General features: G+C 41.6%; 1 protein-coding gene across 5 annotated transcripts in view; it reads left to right on the plus strand.

The window, feature by feature from the left end:
* The window catches only part of BUB1 (BUB1 mitotic checkpoint serine/threonine kinase), a 31,728-nt gene that overhangs the window by 7,565 nt on the left and 779 nt on the right, over positions 1-23,384 (plus strand). For 3 of the 5 annotated variants that reach the window (XM_083604964.1, XM_083604966.1, XM_083604962.1), the window contains exons 7-22: positions 85-137; positions 1,583-1,776; positions 2,353-2,510; positions 4,240-4,637; positions 5,125-5,177; positions 11,219-11,347; positions 12,881-12,976; positions 15,212-15,293; positions 15,997-16,078; positions 17,287-17,458; positions 18,068-18,205; positions 18,854-18,969; positions 19,895-20,056; positions 20,881-21,038; positions 21,144-21,321; positions 22,175-22,281. In XM_083604964.1, coding sequence (XP_083461090.1) covers positions 85-137; positions 1,583-1,776; positions 2,353-2,510; positions 4,240-4,637; positions 5,125-5,177; positions 11,219-11,347; positions 12,881-12,976; positions 15,212-15,293; positions 15,997-16,078; positions 17,287-17,458; positions 18,068-18,205; positions 18,854-18,969; positions 19,895-20,056; positions 20,881-21,038; positions 21,144-21,321; positions 22,175-22,281 — 2,276 coding nt within the window. The remainder of the gene's footprint in view (positions 1-84; positions 138-1,582; positions 1,777-2,352; positions 2,511-4,239; positions 4,638-5,124; positions 5,178-11,218; positions 11,348-12,880; positions 12,977-15,211; positions 15,294-15,996; positions 16,079-17,286; positions 17,459-18,067; positions 18,206-18,853; positions 18,970-19,894; positions 20,057-20,880; positions 21,039-21,143; positions 21,322-22,174; positions 22,282-23,384) is intronic. The other 2 variants (XM_083604965.1, XM_083604963.1) reach the window with 1 other exon arrangement.

Here is a 23,384-nt window from a genome sequence, read left to right on the forward strand (position 1 = left end):
ATCTTCTTCTGCTGCCCTGTCCCTTGTATTTTTAGCCCTGTGCTAAAAGAATCCTCAAACTGAATTTCCTCTCCTATTTTCTAGAATCTAGCCAATTCTGAACAACAGCCCATCATCTGTAGGGAACAAGAAAAAATGTAAGTAACTGTAAGTTACATTCGCAACTTGAATGTCCATGCTTAAATGGCTTGGGTCATGCATACTTGAATGTGCATCTTTGCCCTGTCTCTTGAGTCCAGGGGGAAACTCTGCTTTCCCTGCTAAGCTTTCCCTAGTTAGAAACAGTAAAGCTGATTTTTTTCATCGGTAGCACTCACTCTGTAATACATTTCCAAAGGAGATCTGCCTTGTTCCTGCCCTAATTTCTTATTGACATTTTACCTCATTTTTACCCTAACGTTTGGCAAGGGAGCGGGTTACAAGGTACTACCCTTTATCATCACAACCAATCCCAATTCATTTTTTAACCTGCTTTGTGTTTCTGTTAAACACAAAGGCCTCTTTGCTTAGGATGGTGCCGCCTCTTTTGGTTTTTCAAATGATTGGAGGTCTCCATTCAATGAAAGTTTGCACTGGAGCAGCTATCGGAGCCCCTTCCTTATGGGTCTTCAGAGCAGTCCCTGCTCGCTCCTACAGCATGAGCAGGAACTACTCTGAAGGTTGCTGACAAATAGAGTAACTAACTAGTTGGGAAAGTAAAGGCAGCACCCTAAAAAAATAGCTGGGGAGGAGGGTGGGGGGAGTCCACCCTGCCAAGGCAATGGCCTTTCAGGCAAAGGAGCCGTCTCTGAGCAGTGGACGTCTCCCTCAGCTATTTCCAAGGTTCAGTCTTCATTTCCCCCCTATGTCCAGTCTTGCCGATGAAGGCGGCACTGTCTCCATTCATTTACATGGGGCTGGGGTGGGAAATAACATCTCAGAAAATACCTATATTGGGCCTATCACAGCTCTAATACTCTATGGAGTTCTGGAATTTCAGGGCCAGCCTATTTTGTTTTGTTTTCCTTATAGGTCTGAATGCTGCGACTTGCTTTGGGCTTTCTCCAAAGTGAATGCACATTTCTAGTAGGCTAAACTAAACAAGGGGAGAGACAAACCCAAGAGCACCCTATGAACATCTCCCTTCTCAAAAGACTCTTTTGGCATTTGAATTGATGTTGTCCAGAGGCTGGCACCAATCACAGATTGGTTGTTGGTACAGTGGTACCTCGGGTTAAGTACTTAATTCGTTCCGAAGGTCTGTACTTAACCTGAAACTGTTCTTAACCTGAAGACCACTTTAGCTAATGAGGCCTCCTGCTGCTGCCATGCCGCCAGAGCACGATTTCTGTTCTCATCCTGAAGCAAAGTTCTTAACCTGAAGCACTATTTCTGGGTTAGCGGAGTCTGTAACCTGAAGCGTATGTAACCTGAGGTACCACTGTATTACCATTTGTTGGCTTCATGATAGGATTGGATGTTGCTTGTTTGTCTTTAAATGGTCCCTCTTGTTCGGAGTGTTGCGTGCTGTTTTGGGTGCCCTTGGGCAGAGACTGTGCCAATAGTTGCTGTAAAGAAACTTGCCACTTCTTTTCCTCCACAGGGAACAGCCTAGATATGTCACCACTATTTCCAGGTCAGAAATCCTACCGACTCCATCCAATCCTAACCTTGAGCAGAAGGTCATGTACGACAAGAACCTTCTCATCTGTGAAGGTTCTGAATTGTGCTTTGAAGAAGTCAGAGCGAATGCGCATTTTAAAAAGGCTGAACAGCTGAAAAGGAACAAAAAATGGGGTAATTTCAAGTTAAGACTTCCAGCTAATCTTGCTCCAGAGTTGCAAGACATTTTAAAATTAGACAAAACATGCAGCTATGCTAAACTGGACCCAGGCTAAACTAGTTGCACTTTGTGTCACATTGAAATAAATGGGCATAATTTTCACATTGATGATCTTAGTAATAGCCGAAAACACAGTGGCAGTGGGAAGCTAACCATTACAAGTCCTGTCCCTTCCAGATTTTCCTAAAAGTTCTCAGATATGGCAACTTATCCAAAGTAACTCATTCAGTTTTTGTATGTAGATGTATCCTATATCCTTGGAGACCTTAACATATTCAGAATTAACAAGTATTTTTGACACCTTGTCTATCATGTTGGCTTCTGTCCTGGCCTGTGTCTATCTTTTCCTGTTTTTTCAGAGTTTTAAGTTTCCTTTTATAATAGCTATTAACAATTTATAATAGCTATTATTTATAATAGCTATTAACAATAACCAAAGAGGAAGTGGGAGAGAGATACTGCCTCTCTCCAAACTAAAAAAATATTCATATAGATGCTTTGCTTTCTGCAATATGGCATTTGACATTCAGAGGATGATGAGAGAGAATTTTTGAAGAAGAAGGAAAATGACCTCCTTGAGCTACAGAAACTACAGCAGAGGCTAGATCAGCTCTCCCAGACATCATTAACATCCCAGAAAACTGTAGCACAGCCGTCTACTTGGCAATCCCTTCAAAGCTCCACAGTGGTATGTATGTTTGTGACAGGGTATACTATATTGGCATTCTTTTAAATATTCACTCTCTGCGTTGTTAACATCAAAATGTTACTTGGTTGAAAAATATGCTTTGAAAGTGCTGACTTCCTCGCCTCTCTCACCCTTGGGGAGCAGCAGAGACTCCACGCCAGGACCCATAGCTGCCCCCCTCCTCATTAACAGCTCTAGTGAGATACCCTGGCCATATCTCTTTGTGCCAGTTAAGACTAAGCAACAGCATCCTCAAGACACTGTTAAAACAGAGCTCATGAATGAGTTATCTCCCACTTGGACTACTGCAATGCGTTCTATGTGGGGCTACCTTTGAAGGTGACCCGGAAACTGCAATTAATCCAGAATGCGGCAGCTAGACTGGTGACTGGGGGTGGCCGCCGAGACCACATAACACCGGTCCTGAGAGATCTGCATTGGCTGCCAGTATGTTTCTGAGCACAATTCAAAGTGTTGGTGCTGACCTTTGAATTGGCCTCGGCCCTGTATACCTGAAGGAGCGTCTCCACCCTCATCGTTCAGCCCGGACACTGAGATCCAGTGCCGAGGGCCTTTTGGCAGTTCCTTCATTGCGAGAAGTGAGGTTACAGGGAACCAGACAGAGGGCCTTCTCGGTAGTGGCACCCGCCCTGTGGAACGCCCTCCCTTCAGATGTCAAGGAAATAAGCAGCTATCTTCTCTTTAAAGGACATCTGAAGGCAGCCCTGTTTAGGGAAGTTTTTAATATTTAATACTGTATTGTTTTTAACACTCGATTGGGAGCCGCCCAGAGTGGCTGGGGAAACTCAGCCAGATGGGCGGGGTATAAATAATAAATTATGATGATGATGATGATGATGATGATGATGATGATGATGATGATTGATTGAAGGGATAAACTGCAAAAACGTGTACCTAAAGGTATTTTCAGTAGTTGTTCTCCAACTCCAAGCCTATATAAGCTTTCCAAAATCCAAGTCAGGTTGTTTTTCAGGAGCTGTGCGTATTTGTTACTTAGTGAATATATTACTTTACAGAGTTGGCCCACTAGCCAGTCTCGCCTAGTACTGGGTGCAGCGGCTCTCCAAGTTCTTCCCACAATCTCTGCTTGAGTTGGAAATAGTATCTGAGACCTTCTCCAAGCCAAAGCAGTGTGCTGTAGCCCTGGCTCCTTTGGTTAGACAGTGGGTTTTATTTCAGTTGGGCTGGTGGGGGAAGCTAACATGGTATCCTGCAGATGATTGTTGGACTATAGCTCCCATTAGCCACAGCCAGTGGACAGGGGTGTTAGGAGTTATAGTACAACAGCATCTAGAAGGCACTGTATTGGCCACATCTGGCTTCAAGTCAGTAGGCTAGGAATGAGGAACCAATCTTGCCCATCATCCGTGTCTATTTCCCATGCTGACTGGGGCTGATGGACAACGATACCTATTGGTCCTGCAAAAAATTGTTTTGTTTGAATTGCCTAACTTTCAAAACTTGTATGTCCTTCCTGCGTTAAAACACATTTCTACCCTAAGTCTCAGGGCATGATGGGAAGCAGATTTAAATTGATAAAAAATTCCTTAAAGCTTTAAACCCATTCTAAGTTTTTTAAAATATGCACAATTTTCATACTAACACTTCTGTCTTGAAATGCCATAGGTTGCTGGGCAGGGTCAGAAATGCATTAAAACATTGTGTAAGTTTCTCCTTGCCTAAATGTTGTTTTTCTTCACTTTTTAAGGGTGACCCGTACGTACAAACCTGTGCAGCTCAGGGTCAGCCAGAGTGGGCAGTACCTTCCCTAGCTGGATATCTACAAAAGTCTCTGAATTTGGGGACAGAACATCAGAGTTTGGCATCAGGTTCTTCGGCTTCGCAGCTGGTAGGAAATCGGCAGCAAATATCAGTTTCCGATGAGATTTCGGTGGGTGATGCTTCAGCTACACAACCAGTCAGGAATTTCCAGCAACAACCAGCCTTGGTTTCTACATCGACCATACCCAGCGGAAAGGCTGCATCCAAAGCAAAACTTGATCTTGAAGATTGTGAGAATAGTCTGCACAGATTTCAAGTCAGCTCTGATGATCAGCCGCCCCAGAAACGTGCTATCCTCTCCAACGATTACCATCATGGAGAGCAGTAAGTGAAAACTAGGCCTCTTAATGCCTGTCTCCATTGTTTTTCCCCTAGTTTTTCTTTCAACTAGGTGAGGGGAACTTGGAGTGCGTTCCTTGAGGGGGATTATTTGTGAAGACATGCTATGGCAGGCATAGGCAAACTTGGCCCTCCAGATGTTTTGGGACTACAACTCCCATCATCCCTAGCTAACAGGGCCAGTGGTCAGGGATGATGGGAACTGTAGTCTCAAAACATCTGGAGGGCCGAGTTTGCCTATGCCTGTTGCTATGGCATTTTTGGGCAGACCTAAAATCACCCTGCTCCTTTTCAACAGATGGCTCTGTCATAAATTTTAAAAGAAAGCCATTCACTTCCTTTCACCCATCTCTCATTTTGAGCACTCACTCAAATATGTTGTTCATATTTCACTACCTGTTTTTGACCTTGTAAGAATTAGGTTGCCTTTAACCAATATTGGAGAACTTAACACGTTGGCTTTTCTGTGCAGGCACTTGGACACATCTCATCAGAAACCGCAACACTCCGCAGAAATGAGAGATGGTAATAATCTGCTCTCTTGCACTCTTTGTAATACTCTGTGAGCCCTCTAACATAGCAGGCTATTGAGCTATACTCAAAAGTCTCCTACTTTATCTTACAGGCAGTGGTCTGTGGTTCAGCTGTGTTGAGGCTCCATGATAAAGTTGACTCCAACTACTGTAAGGGCTTCGTGGCCACAGAGCAAACATGCTCATGAATCATTGCATAACACTGGAAAGCCCAGTATGGTGTAGGACTAAGGACAGAAGGTTGCAGGTTCCAATCCCCATGTAGCCATGAAGCACAATGGGTTGACACTGGACCAGTCACATCACTGGACCAGTTACATATTTTCATGTATGTAATTATTGCGTAGAGGAAGGGCAACTGGACCCCACGGCCCCATCAGCATCTCATGCAGGCAGCATACACTCAAACACATACCCTGGCCAGTATGTTCTTAAGTAGAACATGAGAAAGGGCCACCTAAGTGTATGCAGGCAACTAGGACTCTCTTGGGCAGGGACTCTGGTGTTCTGAAGCACCTACAAACGTGTGAATACATAAGCTCTCCTCACACCGATGTTGGAAGGTGTGGCTGGCATGGCAGCATCAGTTGTGTGCCTGATTCTGCCTCATCCATGTGATGATTGTATCTCAGCTTCTATCTCAGCTTAACTTACTTCACAGGGTGGCTGTAAAGATAGGAGTGGAAGAGAGGGGGAAGTCTGGGGTGGCGGGGAGAGAAGTATTTTTTGCTGCCATGAGCACTTTGGAGGAAGGGTGAGATATAAATGTCACACACAAAAATACACTTTTTTTTTAAAAAAAATAATTTTTATTAAGTTCCTTACAGATATAACACATATCACAACAAAAGAAAAACAGGGGGGGGGGGAAACAACATCAAAAAAGACAAGTTAACAAATATAAACAAAAAAGAGAGTAAAAACAAGGTACCCGTAAATACCTAAACACCTAAACAACACAAATTAATTAATTATCTAGACTAATAATAATAATAATTAATAAACTTTATTTATATCCCGCCCTCCCCAGCCGGGCTCAGGGCGGCTAACAACAATAAAATAGTACAACATTCTAAAATCATTCATTATAAAATTAATTCAAATCAAATTGATGGCAACCATTGGGCTGGGGTTCTGTGAAGATTGCCAAAGGAGGGAGTCAGGCTGTGCCCTGGCCAAAGGCCTTGTGGAACAGCTCTGTCTTGCAGGCCCTGCGGAAAGATGTCAACCTCATAAACATATTTTGGGCTTCCTCTGAGCCCTCCCATCTGAATTTCCTTGTAATTAAAATGTAGCAGTTTTCTGATAATCATTTTTTAAAAACACAATATTCCAATTAAAATAAAATTTATTAACTTTCCTTAAAGTTCTAAATCTTATTTATTTAATTCACTCTTAATTTAATCATAGGCCTCTTTTGGTACTTTCAAGTAATTTCTAATTTTTAATATCACAGTATTTATTCAAATAGTCCTTAAATTTCTTCCACTCTTCTTGGTATTCCTCTTCTTTTGGTCACGGATTCTTCCAGTAAGGTCAGCCAACTCCATATATTCCATCATTTTCATCTGCCATTCTTCCACAGTTGGTAGTTCTTGTGTTTTCCATTTCTTGGCTATTAAAATTTGAGCAGCAGTTGTGGCATACAAAAATAACTTTACATCTTTCTTGGGCAGTTCAGAACCTATTATTCCAAGGAGAGAGGCCTCTGGTTTTTTTATAAATGTATATTTCAACATTTTTTAAAATTCATTATAAATCTTTTCCCAGAAGTCTCTCACCTTGGAACATGTCCACCACAAGTGATAAAAGGTACCTTCCTTTTCTTTACATTTCCAACATATATTATCACAACTGTGATAAATCTTAGCTAATTTAACCGGAGTTAAATACCATCTATACATCATTTTCATTATATTTTCCTTTAACATCGTACATGCAGTAAATTTTACCCTTCTTCCATAGCCTCTCCCAATCCTCCATCATTATATTATGTCCTACATCTTGTGCCCAATCAATCACAACTGATTTAACTGGTTCATCCTTTGTATGCCACTCCAACAACAGATTATACATTTTTAGACATGTTTTTAACATTAGTATCTTAACAATTCCGTCTCCAATTTGTTTTTTTCTGTTGCAAAACCATTTCTCTTATCAATCTTGAATAATTCATTAATTTGATAGTATTGAAGCCAATTCACCTTGTCTTTAATTTGTTCAAACGGTTTTAATTTACAGCCTTCTCGGTCCTCTATCAATAAATCAGAGTATCTCAACCCTTTGTTTTCCATATTTAACTTTTTTGGGGCCTGTGCTTCCATTGGAGAGATCCACTTGGGTGTTTTTCGTAGTAAAATATCTTTATATCTACTCCAAGCATTGTATAGCGTTTTCCTAATTATATGATTCTTGAAACCACTATTATCCAATCCCTCCAAATCCAGGAAATCTATTATCCAATCCCTCCAAATCCAGGATATCTTCATTGTCTAATTGTAGTCTTTAATCCATCAGAAGGCCGCAGCTTCAAAGCATATCTTCAAATCTGGCAGGGAAAACCCCCCTCTTTCTCTCACATCGGTAAGCAATTTATATTTAATTCTAGGTTTTTTTGCCTGCCAGATAAACTTTGACAACTCCTTCTGCCATTCTTTAAAACATTTAATATTATCAATAATTAGTAGAGTTTGAAACAAGAACAACATTTTCAGCAGTACATTCATACTAATCACCAATATTCAGCCCATAAGTGTGAGTTTTAGATTTGTCCATATCTCTAATTCTCTTTTAATTTCATTCCCTAGTTTTACATAATTGTCCTTATATAAGTTCTTCGCCATTAAATTCACCCCTAAGTACTTAACTTTTTTTGAAAAGGTCAGGCCTGTCTTTTCAATAAAAATTCTCCTTCCATCATTGTCCAATTTTTTTTCTAAAACTTTGGTTTTGCTCTTATTTAATTTGAATCCTGCCACCTGCCCAAACTCCTGAATCATCTCCAGTGCTTTTATTGCACTGGTTTCTGGATCCTGTAAAGTTAAAACCAAATAATCAGCAAAGGCTTTTAAATTATACTGTTTGGATCCTACTACAATGCCCTTAGCCTCCTCTTCTTTCCTCAACATATTTAGCAAAACCTCCAGAACCGAAATAAATAACAGAGGGGAGAGTGGACACCCTTGCCTGGTTCCTTTCTCAATTCTAATTTCCTCTGATACCACATTGTTAACAATAATTTTAGCTTTCTGCTCAGAATAGATCGCCTTGATACTATTTAAGAATTCTTGACCAACCTCAATTCTTTCTAAATTTCTTTCCGTAAAAAGCCAAGAGATATTATCAAAGGCCTTCTCCGCGTCAATAAACATTAATAAAGCTTTACAATTTCTTTTAGCTTCTAATCTTTCCAATATATCAATTAAATTCCTAATATCATCTTTCATGTGTCGTCCAGGCAGAAATCCTGCCTGATCCTTATGAATATACTCTGTTAAGACCTTCTTCAATCTATTAGCCAGAATATTTGCAAAATTTTTATAATCCACATTAAGTAATGAGATTGGTTTGTAATTTTTAACATCCGATCTATCATGGTCTAATTTCGGTATCGGGGATAAATGAGCATCTTTCCAGGTTTCAGGTGCTTTCTCCCCTCTTAAAATCTTACTACACACATCTGCCAATGGTTGAATTAGCTAATCTTTCAGAGTTTTGTAATATTTGGCTGATAACCCATCTGGTCCTGGGGCTTTGCCTAGTTTCATCTGATTTATAGCTGTCTCAACTTCCTGTCTAGTAATCAAACCATTGAATAGGAGTCTTTTATCTGTGGGAATTTTCTGCAATTCATTTGTATTAAGAAATTGCTCAATTTTATCCTTGTCTTCTTTACCTTTTTTGTACAGTTGTTTAAAATATTTCTGAAAACATTCCTTATGTCTGCAGGATTTTCAACAGATTTTCCATCAGATACAATATTTGTAATTGTATTCTGTTTCTGTCTCTTTTTTAATTGCCAAGCCAACAATTTTCCACACTTATTTGTAGATTCAAAGTTCCTCTGTTTAATTGTTTTTATTTTCTATTCTATTTCTTGATTTATGATTTGAGAAAATTGAATTTGCAAAGCTTTAATTTCTTTTTGTATCTGTTGGCTCTTTGGCATTGCTCTCAAATTCTTCTCTTTTTCTTTTATTTGAGACAGAATTTTTTCTTTATTTTCATTCTGTATCTTTTTCTTTATCGAATTCTATTGTATGAGGAAACCTCTCATTACAGCTTTACTAAGCATCCCAAATGACTCGTTTCTACCTCTGTATTTATATTTAATTCAAAATAATCTCTTAGAGTATTTTGGACCTTGCCAATCATCTGTTCATTCCTCAACAACTCATCATTCATCCTCCATCTGAAGGAATCCTGCAGACATAATTTCATTTCCAAAAACACTGCATTATAATCAGAACAAGTCTTAGGACAAATTTGAGTTTTACAGACCCTAGGGACCAGATCTCTAGAAATCCATAAATAGTCATTTCTCAAAAATGTTTGGCTTGAATTTGAGGGGAAAAAGTATAATCTCTTTCCGTAGGATTCCGTAGCCTCCATATATCTGACAAGTCATATTTATCCATCATATAAAAAAAAATCTTTGGTAACCTTCCAGAATTTTGAAGTTTTTGTTCTTGTGACTTATCCATAAATGTTGAGGCTACCCCATTCAGGTCACCCATTAAAATTAATTTGTAATCCAAATAGTCTGTAAGTCTTGATTCCAAATTTTTTAAAAATTCCACTTTACCATCATTTGGTGCATAGATTCCCAATAAAAGAAATTTATTGCCTTGTGCTGTAATCTCAACAACAATGTATCTCCTCTCCTCATCCTTAAACATCAACTTGGGATTCCATTTTTCTTTAATATAGAAAATCACACCTCTTTTTTTTAACTTTGCCTGATGAAATAAATTCCTGTCCAAGTTTCTTATTCTGTAAAATCTTTCTATGAAGTCTAATAACATGTGTTTCCTGTAAACAGATTACATCCAAATTCTGTCTTGCCAAAACGTGATAAACTTGGCTCCTTTTTCGAGGAGAGTTTAAACCATTCACATTCCAGGAACAAATTTTTAAAGCCATCCTGATTTTTTTAGGCGCCTGCGGCCCCTGCCCCCAGTGAGGAAGGACTTTCCAATCCCAGCTCTTTTATGTTTTTCTCCAGAAATCTTTCTTTCTCTCCCACAGTTCTTATTCTTTGTTTTCTCCATTGGAACTTTAAAGAGAGACCTTCTGGAAACTCCCACCTGAAAAAAATATTCTCTCTTCTTAAAGCAGTTGCCAAATCTGTGTAGTTATATCTCAGGGCCAAGAAGTGTTTTGGGATCTCTTTGAACAAGATTATCCCCTTCCCTTCTATCTTTAGGCTTTTTTTATAGTGGTGTCCTAAAATGGTGTCTCTTTGTTCCTTTGTTTTAAAAATGACCATACAGTCATGTGTAATCTTGGAATCCTTTTTCGGCCCAAATCTATAAGCCTTATCAATCCAGGAATTTACAAAAACACACTTACGAACACAATCCAAAAGAGAGCTGAATTGTTGAAAGCATGAAATCTCTTACTACTTAACAATTTGAAAATACTGTATGTGCCAGCTCTAGATACAGTAGCCCCCATGGTTTCATCCGTACTAGTTACAAGCTCAATTTGGGTTCCAAATATAACTTCAGTTCACACAATTCATTTTATCTTTACTTTGGGATAAAAGCATTTTATCCTTTATTGAGATATACACTACCCATTCTGAAACCAATGCAGGGCACTAGAAATTACAGCATAAATATTTTTTTCATTTTTCTTTTTAAGAGGAATGCAGATCTATAAAGCACAGCAAAGTCTTCTTGCTACTTGTTCCAGTGTTAACTATTGTGCCCCTTCGGTGGAAATAAAGGAGCACATGTGTAATAAAGTCCATTAACTTCAAAGCATGTTTTCCACTGCCAAATTCTTACGTTGGTTTTCTTACTATTTTAGCATCGGGTGGTAGAAATTCTTCCATTTTCAATGACAACCGTCATACCACTCCAAACACATCAAGTATGACACAAGCGACTCCATCTAAAATACTTCCATCTCCCACCGTTCACACTAAAGAGGCCCTGGGTAAGTATATGGTCCCTTCAAAACAGGAGTATAAAACCTGTGTTTCCATGTTGGCCGTGGGGGAGGGGAAGCCCTCTTCTCTGTGGCTGCTAGCCGCTGACCAGACTACAGTGGTACCTTGGGTTAAGAACTTAATTCGTTCCGGAGGTCTGTTCTTAACCTGAAACTGTTCTTAACCTGAAGCACCATTTTAGCTAATGGGGCCTCCCGCTGCCGCTGCGCCACTGGCACACGATTTCTGTTCTCATCCTGAAGCAAAGTTCTTAACCCAAGGTACTATTTCTGGGTTAGCGGAGTCTTTAACCTGAAGCGTACGTAACCCGAGGTACCACTGTAGTTAAAAATATTGTCTTCAACAAAACAGACTAGTGGCAGAGGGATGGAGTTATCTGTTCCCCCATTTCTACCAGCCTTCTGGGTTTCTGTGCAGTTGTTGTTGAGACTTTAATTCTTCTGCAGTTAGCACTGAAATCAAGTGGGCTAGTCAAACAGGGATGGAGCTATTCATCCCTCTTTTGCCAGCCTGCTCATTCACCTATATGGAATTCTTGGTTACCTATGGCTATCAAGGTAGTACTTAAAACCAGTGCTTTTTATCTGGGGGTACGCATACCCCTAAACATTTTGTGAATCTTTGTCCTTTTGTCCATTTACTGCATTTTTTCTCCCCGATTTGAACTATAAAACGGTGATTTTCTTGAGTCAAAATGAGAGTGCCTCTAAACATTTTTAAAGAAAAATGGGCTTTAGGAAACTGACATTTCCAGCAGTTACGTCCTATTGCATTTCCCTAGAATGGAGGTGTGAAATGTCAATTAATTTATTATTATTATTATTATTATTATTATTATTATTATTATTTATACCCCGCCCTCCCTAGCCAAGACCGGGCTCAGGGCGGCTAACACCAAATATAAAACAATTGATTGAAATACAACTTAAAAAATAAGATTAAAATACAACATTAAAATGCAGCCTCATTTCAGCAGAAACTCAAAAACTTTTTGGGGGATGAAAACGTCAAGTCTTCACCAAGGCTAACTATCCAGACTGGTCCTATGCGGGCCAGAAAAAAGCCAGGGAAGTCCCCAAGTAGGAGTTCCGTCAAGGAAGGAGAAAGGAAAGGGGGGAAGGGAATCAAGTTAATTCCAAGCCAAAAGCCAGGCGGAACAATATTAAAAGATTCTCCAGAAGATTAGTAGAAATCAACCAACGGCAGCTCAGTTTTGAATATATATTTCTGCATTTGTTCTGAGAAAAGGACAAAAGCTAACATCCAGCAAAGTTTATATCTTCTCTGGAGGCACATCTTTGGGTCAGTTTGCCTGGGGTCTTGATCCTAGTTAACATGGGTCTGTGTGAATGCAAAAGGATGGTCTTGACTACTGAGCTAAGATAGTTTCTTCGCTGCAGAATGCAGGTAGCAATCCTCTTGTTGCTCACGACGAGCTATATTCTTGACTAAATGTATCTGGGGTTGGTTTTTTTTTTAAACCTGGCATCTGTTTTTAATTTTTCTTCTTCCTTTGCTAGGATTTATCATGGATGTCTTCCAAGCATCTTCCTTCAAAGATACTACTATACTTTCAGAAGATGAAGATGAGTTTGAAGCCTACTGTAGAAATAACGGTATATATGTCTATAGATGTTGGGGAGTTGAACCGGCACATGTTGCATAATTTTTTTTATTGGTATATATCTAATCCTGAGTGTTATAAAGCTAAACGAGTGCCTTGTTGGCCAGGCATGGTAATCTGCTGTTGTTCCTTTGTGGGTGGGTGATGGACAGGGCACAATAAGGAAATTTTTTTTGAGCAACCAAAATAGTGAATACATTTTTGAGTTCTCAGGGGTTTTTTGTTTTAAAGAGGGGGTGCTTGGAGAGAAAAATCCGGGTATGATGTTGGACGTCCCAAACTCTGTAGAGTTTTGAAATGGAATCCAGCAGGTGTTAGGCACACTTAATTGGATTAGTCTTTGTACCTAGGAAGCTGCCTTTTCCAAATCGGACCATAGATCCAACTGGCTTGGTATTGTCTACACTGACAGGTAGCAGCCTTCCAGGTTTTCAGACAGGGGACTTTTGTAGCCTTACCAATAGATGGATTGACTCCCAGTATGTTTCCGAGCACAATTCAAAGTGTTGGTGCTGAACTTTAAAGCCCTAAATGGCCTCGGTCCAGTATATCTGAAGGAGTGTCTCCACCCCCACCATTCTACCCAGACACTGAGGTCCAGCGCCGAGGGCCTTCTGGCGGTTCCCTCACTGCAAGAAGCCAGGTTACAGGGAACCAGGCAGAGGGCCTTCTCGGTAGTGGCGCCCGCCCTGTGGAACACCCTCCCACCAGATGTCAAAGAGAACAACAACTACCAGACTTTTAGAAGACATCTGAAGGCAGCCCTGTTTAGGGAAGCTTTTAATGTTTGATGCATTACTGTATTTTAATATTTTGTTGAAAGCTGCCCAGAGTGGCTGGGGAAGCCCAGCCAGATGGGCGGGGTATAAATAAATTATTATTATTATTAAACCTGGGACTTTATGCATGCAAAGCAGATGCTCTACCACTGAGCTAAGGCCCCTTCCTTGTATAAAAAGCAACCTCAGGATACAGAGGCTGCTGGGACAAAGACCCGATAACGTCTCTCCCTCTCCCTCTCCTCCCCGCTTCTCATTTGTTTTCAATATACATGAGTCCCTGGTGAGGCAGAGATTAGATATAAGGAGATACATCAGAATCTTTATATTAGTCAAGCTGGAGTGTGAGTTTAGTTGATGTGGTAGGTTAAAAAAAAAACCCATAGAAGTCAAATTGGGTAGCATTTCTTCATGGCTGAAGGGCAAAACCTGCATTTGTTTAATTCCTGAAGGTAACTCAAACCTCTGGGAATAAACATGCCTCATACTGGCTTTACAGGGAAAGTAGATAAGGAAATGCTATTTAAAAATGGGTTAACGTGCAAAGCAATTCTTTGGGAAGTTGTTTCTCAAAACCAACTTTTTTTCTCACCTGTTCCTTTCGAACGAAAAGATGCTCGCTGAAAAGAATGGGATTTTCCCCCTCAGTTTCTTTACTTCAGAGTTGATACCTGATTTGGTAAATTGATGCCTGTTGGCAGGGCCAGCCTTATTTTTTTTGGTAAGCTACTCTGGGAGTGTCCTGCTTGAGCTCCATGGAGGAAGGGCAAGGTAAAACTGTAATAGACTGTTCAATTCATAATGTTATCCACAGTGGTGGAGAGATCAGTGTGCAGAGGGTTGTCTTACCATCATTTTCTCTCCCTTCCTACTAAGAAAAGCCAAAATCTGTTTATCTCCCCGTCCCGCCAGAAGCTTGGCTCTGCCCTCGCCGGTCCTGGAAGGAGCCTTTAAAAAAGTCCCATATCCTTTGCGCCTGTTCATTGGGGGAGATAGGAAGCCCAGAGCACTTGTTCTTTAGATGTCCCTTTTATGAAGAGGCACCTAGTAAGACCATTGATCCCCTTCTGGTGAGGCTCACTGACCTCCCGGAAAAGCAAAAATTCGACCTTTTCCTGTTAGGCAAAGATCATAAGACGACCCGGATGGTCGCCAGTTTCTGTGTACAGACCTGTAGCCGCATACCATCTCCTGACTCAAACTAGTCCATTAAGAAAATCCCCAAACTCGGTTCCATGGGGAACTCTGGGTCAGCTCTCTGCGGTAGTTTATCTTAAAGTTTTAAGTGTCTATACGCTTATCACATTTATAAATTTTAAATTTATTGTTGTACATTGTTTTAATTGTTTGTTTTCCTTCTGGGACTGTACCCCCAAGTGTGTTTTATAAGCTGGTCTCCAACCGTAATAAATTATCTATCTATCTCCCCCCTTTTCTGACCTTTTTAGGACTGGGCAAGGCTTCCAGCATCAAGCCCAGTGCTCCTGTGGCACCACCTGCCTTTACGATCTTTGAAGACGAGAATGCAGAGTGAGTTGAACTGTTTGCAACACCTGTGTATAGGAGCCAGTGACACTATGTTATCTCAGATAGCCTCTTGCAGCCATCTTTGGGCTTCTCTCAGTTCAGGCAAAAAGTCTCACCACTGTTTCTTTCAATGTTACGTACACTGCCGTGCATCTCAGAGTGGTCCAAAGGTGTGTGATGCTGCCGCACTGCTAAAGCTACGTAAGGATCAGACTGATCATTACCTAGATAGAAGGTTGCCTGGCAGTTCTCTAGAATGGTTCTGAGTTTCCTGAAGAAAGAGCAGGGTATGTAAAATAAAAGGAGCCAGAATGAATTAACTCTTCTCTTTCGCATCTTGTTGATACTTCCCATAGTAAATATCTTTGAAATCCCATCTGGTTGGCATGACTAAAGGGGTGAGGCCAAATGACTAGGTACATTACTCTGGCATTTCAGATGGGGCTTAAAAGAACATGTGAGGAAGTGAGAGGATGCACAAGTCTCTGAGCTGCACATATAAGCATATATCCTCGTCACCATTAGCATGTTCCGCGCCTGCAGTGAGGTTGTCAGGTTCATATTTACTAAAAAGGCAACAAAATGAAGTTGTGTGACTTACAAACCTGGCTTGTCGAGAACAGTGGCCATTTTGGACCGTCGTTCATTCTCTGTGTGAATTGCTCTGCCCGAAAGATTTGCTCCTGAATTGAACTTTTCCTTTCAGTGTTCCCGTGCATCCCCCAAAGTTGACAGGATCCAAAGTCTTTGGAGAACGTCCCACAGTCAGCTGTGCTGCCAAATCAGCAGTAAGTGAATGGCATTTATAACAGACATAGATCAAGGATTTTGAGAATGCAGGATTCTTCAAGTGTTTTGAGAGAATGCTCCCAGTCGTCCTCCCACCCCATAATTCCACCCTTGTTGGAATTATGCTGCCTCACCCCTGGGTCGTGCTTCTTCCTTACTACTGGGTGTTTGTAAATTAAGCTTCAGATCTGTGTAGGGTACAAAGTGGGCTGCCACAACCTGTGCTGACCCCTCTCTACCTGTCTCCCCCACTCCCTCTCTGTGTCAACCTTTTTATTTTTCTTGTCTTTTGTTGTTTCTATTAAACAAAGGGAAAGAACTAAATAAAAAGCTTAATTGAGAAAGAGCTTGGGTTGTCAGATGACTAAAGAAACCATTGTCGATTGATCATAGAGTTTTAATTGATTTATGTATAGCTGCTTAAATTTGCATATGAGGAAAATCAAACATTTTAAAGAAAGTGTTTGGATGTGGCACTCACGTGTCTTAGGTGTTGTCTTAGGAGAGGATCAACCCAACGATGGTGAGCCAATAGCCCTGTTGGACTACAACTCCCATCATCCCTGACGGTTGGCCATGGCAGCTTGGGCTGATGAGAGTTGTAGTCCTAAACAGCCTTGGCTCAGATGCTGGCGTCCAACTCTGAGGGCCTTTTGGCGGTTCCCCCACTGTAAGAAGTGAAGTTATATGGAGCCACTCTGTGAAATACCTTTCCGTCATATGTCAAGGAGATAAAGAACTATCTGACTTTTAGAAGACATCTGGGAAGTTTTTAATATTTGATGCACAGTTGTGTTTTTAGACTATGTTGGAAGCTGCCCAGAGTGGCTGGGGCAAATAAAATAAATTTTAAATAAAATAAATGAAAGCCCTGGTGAGCGATATAACAGGCCACCTGGCTATGTTCACTTTGTGAGGGCATACAGTTGTTGCAAGAGTTGATTGTTCCTCTCCCGATTGCCAAACTGTGGTTTGGTGTTACATCTGAATGTATTTGTTTATGTGCACATCATCACACATTCGCTATGTGCATCTAGCCTGCAACAGGGGAGATGACACTTGTAAATCTTCTGCTATTGCCAAACAAAATAAAATCCGGGGGTGGGGTGGGGATTTTCCTTTGTATGTCCCTAACTTTTGGGATGTGAAATTCTGCTTTCTGCTTTGAATGGAAAGGTGGCTGTAGCTTGTGTGTTGCTTTCTTTAGGAGGTAAATCCGCCAACGGAGGGCCTGAAGGATGACTGCACTGTGTGGGCTAATTTCTGCAACAAGACCCTGGCTCCTACTCCAGGCAGCACAGGAGATTTTGCTTGTGCTGCGCAACTTGCCTCTACGCCATTCCACACCATTCCACTGTCTGCCTGTCAACTGACTCAGGGTAAAGTTTCTGTCCCAGGAGGAATATGTCTAAGAATGCAGGGCTGTAAAAAATGGTCTTCCTAGGCGAACTTACCTGACTATAAGCACTTTATTGCTGGCCATTCTGCATCTAACGAGAAAATGCCAGTTAAGCTTGGTTTGCACCGGTTATGTCGAAACCTGGGTGGGATTGTGTTAGTTTATGAGTCCTGACTTCCTAGGGAGCGACAAACCACAACCTTGGTTTCAGATGCAAAGCCGAGCTTAATTATGGCTTTATGGTTTGTTTCTCCCAGTTGCACCAGAGAATGCAAGATTCAGCAGTATAACACCAGCTTGCAGCTCCACTGGATTCCTTAGTTGCCTTGTGCCCATTTTTTAAGAGAGAAAAGGCGGGGGTAGAAAATGTTCAAATAAATAAATGGCGATGTTTTGAATTATAGGGAATAAATGTGTATCCCAAGTGCTCAGTGTTTCATCCCAGACCTTTGGCTGTATCTCCATGCCTTTTCTTTTGGTCCCTTCATTTAGGCTTGTCTTTTCAAATGCTGATGATGCCTGTCAATGAGAAAATCTTGTTATTTCCCTGATTTAAATGGCTTAACCAGAATCTTTTTTTCTACTGAAGTAGTTGAAGACCCTTGGAGCAACAGCTTAATTCATCAGCTTCTGCTTGGGCTGCCCAAGCCAATCAGTGCCTACTCAAATACTTTTGAATGGGAATCAGGGCTTCCGGTTCTCAAACCGAAAGCTGAACTCAAATTGGGTAAGACCTGCATACATACTATACTTGGTTCCCCCCCCCCCACATATGTCAGTTTAAACTGTGTGATGTGGACAGAGGTCTGAAAGAAGTAGTCAGTTTGCATTCACTGGAGGATGCCAAACAGAAAGTGAGAAGCTGGGACTTGCATTTTGCAAGAATAATGAAGTCTTGGGCTTTTTTTTTACTCCAAAGCAAAGTTTTTACAGAGCATCACTGTCTACCTTGCACAATACTAAATCAGGGGTCTTCAGATGTACAGGATATGGTGCAGAATTCATCATCCTGAGAAATTAAGCTTTTATGGAGTTGCTTAATTCTTTTAAAAAAAAGTAGTTAGCTCTTATAGCAGCTACAATGCATGCTTGAAAATGTGTAGGCAGTTCCTGCATCAATCTCTGAAGTCACGAGACTCAAGACAATGTACATACCTAGGTTTCCATATGGTTCCCTGTCCACACGCAGACCTGCTTGACCTGTTTCATGCACCTTCATACCAGTCTCTGGGACCTTGGTTCCATAGAATTCCTGGAGGGGGTACCACTGTCAGGCCAGAAAGTTAGCACATGAGTTTGAAATGGGTCATTTCTGCTGTATTCTAATTCCTTTTTCTACGTTTCCTCCTCTTCTTTCTCCTTGCCACTTGCTTAGCAACCACATCCTTTCATGTTGACTGCTTACTGGGAGAAGGAGCTTTTGCACGCGTCTATCAAGCGTCTGTCCTTGATATGGACAACACAAAAAATAATCGGAAAGTCATACTGAAAGTAAGTGGGCTTTGGGCTTCAGTGGCTTATCTGAAAACTAATGCCATCTCGTACTGCTGTTGTTTAAAGGTCAGGTGTGGATGCTTCCTAAGCAGACCCTTCCGTCTTTATGTACTTAAGGAGTTTAAAGAGTTTAAAGGTTAAGACCAGGAACTATACTGGGATAAGAGAGTGTTGGGTTGCCACTTGCTCTGTATCTTTCACACAGATGGGTTGATCCATGGTACAAGAGACACTTCTGTCCTGTGGCCATTGCACCTTTTGGCAGAAGGTGCTATCTGTAGTGGGATTTGCCATAATTTTTATTTTAGTGATAATTGTGTCCACCCTGCCCTTCTCCAATCCGCTCCCCAACCCCCACCATTCAGGCAAGTGCCTAACATGGATTCAGGAAGTCACTTTTTCCTGTAGTGATGGTGGGTTTTTCCTGCATGTTGCTCCTCCCACTCTCCCATGAATCTCCTCTACCCTGACCCTGCTGAAAATGAACTCAATGTGGTTTGTCCAATGTTCTCTTTTCCTTCAGTGGAGAAGGAGATCTATACAGTGGGAGGAGCAAGCCTCCCTTGGGTCTCCTCTATTCGCTGCAGAAAATGAACTTGCCCTGGGCAAGAGAAAGCGACTAATAAATTCAATAAATAATACCGTATTGGCCCAAATATAAGCCGCACCTTTAAAATTCAAGGGGGAAAAAGACAATACCCGAATATAAGCCGCTCCCTTAAAATTCCGCACTCACACCCATTCCGTTTTACTGTATGTCTGTTTCAGCAGTGATATCATAAAAGCCAATTTTTGTAAGGTTGCGAATTCAAGCTGCACTTTAACTTTTCATAGTCAGAATTTGGAAAAAAAAGTGAGGCTTATATTTAGGCCAATATGGTAATAATAATTACCGTAAAAGTGTTTGTGCATTTATTTGCAGGTGCAGAAGCCAGCAAGCCCCTGGGAATTCTACATAGTAGCTCAGCTAACAGAAAGGCTTAAACCAAGCTTGCGCCATCTTTTCATCCAGTTCTATTCTGCTCACTTTTTCCACAATGGAAGCATTTTAGTGGGCGAGCTTTACAGTTACGGGACTTTGCTGGTGAGTGCGGTCTGGGTATCAATGAATGTTAGCTTTACTGCGGGTGGTCTTGGTCCAAATCGGGGATATAGGACTTTTTCCAGCCTGTGGGTCACATATACAGTGGTACCTCGGGTTAAGTACTTAATTCATTCTGGAGGTCCATTCTTAACCTGAAACTGTTCTTAACCTGAGGTACCACTTTAGCTAATGGGGCCTCCTGCTGCAGCCGCGCTGCCCCCATGCGATTTCTGTTCTCATCCTGAAGCAAAATTCTTAACCCGAGGTACTATTTCCGGGTTAGCAGAGTCTGTAACCTGAAGCGTCTGTAACCTGAGGTACCACTGTACCATTCTGGGCAAGCTTCTGGAGATCACATGCCAGTAGTGGGCGGGGTCAAAGGCAAAAGTGGGCGGAGCAGTAAATGTGAAACTCACCGTTGTACAGTAGGCTAGCTTCTGCACACACTTGTGTACCCCCCTCTGTCCTCCATCCAGGCAAGCAAGAAACCTTATCAGGGATCAAGGGCATAGTCTAGCCAGGCAAAAACACTTAAGGAAGGGCACAAAGCAGGGCCAGTGAAGGATGTGTCCTAGGGAAGAGTCCCAAGGGCCAGATAGAGGGGTGCAGAGGGTCGTATTTGGTTTCCTATCTCTGGTCTAGCATGTTCATGTACAGCTTCCATTGTAGCCTGGCTGTATGCATGTTTACGCAAACGTTCTTTGAAACATGCTCCTTGGTTCAGCATATGTAGGATTTCAGCCTTATGCCTTAATTTGTCCACTCATGGCTAGGATCGTTCATAAGCATCTTCTCTTCCCCACCCCCAACTCTCTCAACTTCAGAACACCATAAACATATATAAAAAGCTGGTGGAAAAAGTGATGCCCCAAGCGCTTGTTATCTACTTCACCATACACATTTTGCGCATGGTCGAAGAGCTTCACAGCTGTGGCATAATTCATGGCGACATTAAACCCGACAACTTTATTTTCAGTGCAAGGCAAGTATTTCACTTGTGAGTTTTACCTTTTTTTAAAAAAACCAATCAAAATAACCTGCCTTGCCGTATTGGAAATAATGGTTCAATTTCTTTGAAACGCAAAAGGTTTTTGGACGACGACGCCTGCGATGTGGATAGCGTGTCTCATGGCTTGACCATAATTGACTTTGGCCGAAGCATAGACATGAGCCTGTTCCCTGCAGGAACTGTATTCACAGGAAAATGCAAAACATCTGGATTTCAGTGTATTGAGATGATGACAAACAAGCCATGGAATTACCAGGTATGGGGCAAATCCATGGTTTTTGTCTTTGTATATGCAGTCTGGGACATATCTTAGGGGTAGAACATCTGCTCCCAGGTTCAATGTCTGGCATCACCAGGCAAGGAATATTTCCTGTCTGAAAGCCTGAGAGAGTTGCTGCCGGACAGTGTATAAAGGTAAAGGGACCCCTGACCGTTTGGTGCAGTCACAGATGACTCTGGGGTTGCATGCTCATCTCGCTCCATAGGCCGAGGGAGCCAGCATTTGTCTGCAGACAGCTTTCTGGGTCATGTGGCCAGCACTAAACTCAGTGGCCAAAATTTTTGACTAGTTATAAAGCAGCAACATTGGTGACAGACGCCGCGCAAATTAAAAATCCATTGGTAGCCATTGGGTCTTCATTTCAATCAGGACTTGCGGCTCACTGCTTTTGGAAGGCTGGTGGTGTGCAGAAGTACTAAAAAATATCATTAACTTTGAACGTTCAGAGTTCACACTAGGCGGTGTGCTGGTTAGAATGCTGGATTAGGACTAGAGACCTGAGTTCAAATTCCTGTCCAGGCATGAATCTCACTGGTTGACCTTGGCCAGTCACCAACTCTCAGCCTAACCCTACCTCACAGAACTGTTGTGAAAATAAAATGGAGGTGGGGGAGAAAATTTCTGTGCCACCCAGAGCTCAGTGGCAGAAGGGCGAGATCTGAAAAAAAACAAAACGCCACACCAAACTGTAAGATTAGATCCTGAAAACTACATACAGCAGTTCAGAAGCACGGGCTAGTTGAGGATCACCTGAAACTTTGAGGAATATATTAATTTTTCCTTCCTGTGTAGCTGTGAAGCTTTCTACAAACATGTCCTTCTTTTTTAGACTGATTACTTTGGTATTGCTGCAACAGTCTACTGCATGCTGTTTGGCACATACATGAAAGTGAAACAGGAGGATGGAGTCTGGAAACCTGATGCTGTCTTTAGGAGGTTGGTCAAGAACAAGTCTTTTTCCAAAATGTCTGTCTTTGGGGTAATGCGTAACATGTCTACGCACTTGCTACATATTCCTGTGCAGTCTGGGGGGGGGGATGTTCTAGGAATTGTACTTTGTTCATGCTGGGCATTGGCTTTTTTTGGACATCATCATCATTGACCCACAGTAACTAAGCGCACTGCCTCATAAACACCTAAGACTCATCAGCGTCCGTTTAGGAGGCAAGAGTCTTTGATATCACTGGAACAGCGGGGGACAAGCTGCTTGTTTGCCATTATAGGTAAAGGTAAAGGGACCCCTGACCATTAGGTCCAGTCGTGGCCGACTCTGGGGTTGCGGCGCTCATCTCGCTTTATTGGCCAAGGGAGCCGGCGTACAGCTTCCAGGTCATGTGGCCAGCATGACTAAGCCACTTCTGGCGAACCAGAGCAGCGCACGGAAACGCCGTTTACCTTCCCGCCAGAGTGGTACCAATTTATCTACTTGCACTTTTGACGTGCTTTTGAACTGTTAGGTTGGCAGGAGCAGGGACCGAGCAACGGGAGCTCACCCCGTCGCGGAGATTCGAACTGCCGACCTTCTGATCAGCAAGTCTTCTGATCATTATATTGATGCTTTAATTGAGGAACCCTCAATAAGACTTCAAGGCACACCAGTGATTTGAATACCGTTTATATATTGAGCACTATTTAGTAAGGTTAGCTAAAGGTACACTGCTGTAGAGTTGGTCTCCTGAAACAGTTGTGGCAGCAAATGTATTGTTTCACTTGACTCCTGAACAGAGTTAGCTTCTCTCATAAAAACTGTGTTGTCATCTTATTTTGGTACCATTTCTCTCTCTCTCTCTTTGGCGTCGTTTCCCCCTCCTCCCTTGCCACAGTACCAGTTTAAAAAGTTTTGCTCTAATAACTCAAGGGGTGGGTGCTGAAAAGATAGGAGTCAGATTGGGGTTACTGAGAAACACGCCAGAGTACAGCAAAAAAATAAATAAAAAAAAATCACAAAGTTAAAGAGACAAAATAAAAAAATTAGTTTTGCATGCCACAGAAATATATATATATATATATATGTATTTAGTGGTCCGCTTTTGGCTGCT

The sequence above is a fragment of the Podarcis filfolensis genome (genome assembly GCF_964270895.1).
Source record: "Podarcis filfolensis genome assembly, chromosome: 3".
NCBI lineage: Eukaryota > Metazoa > Chordata > Lepidosauria > Squamata > Lacertidae > Podarcis > Podarcis filfolensis.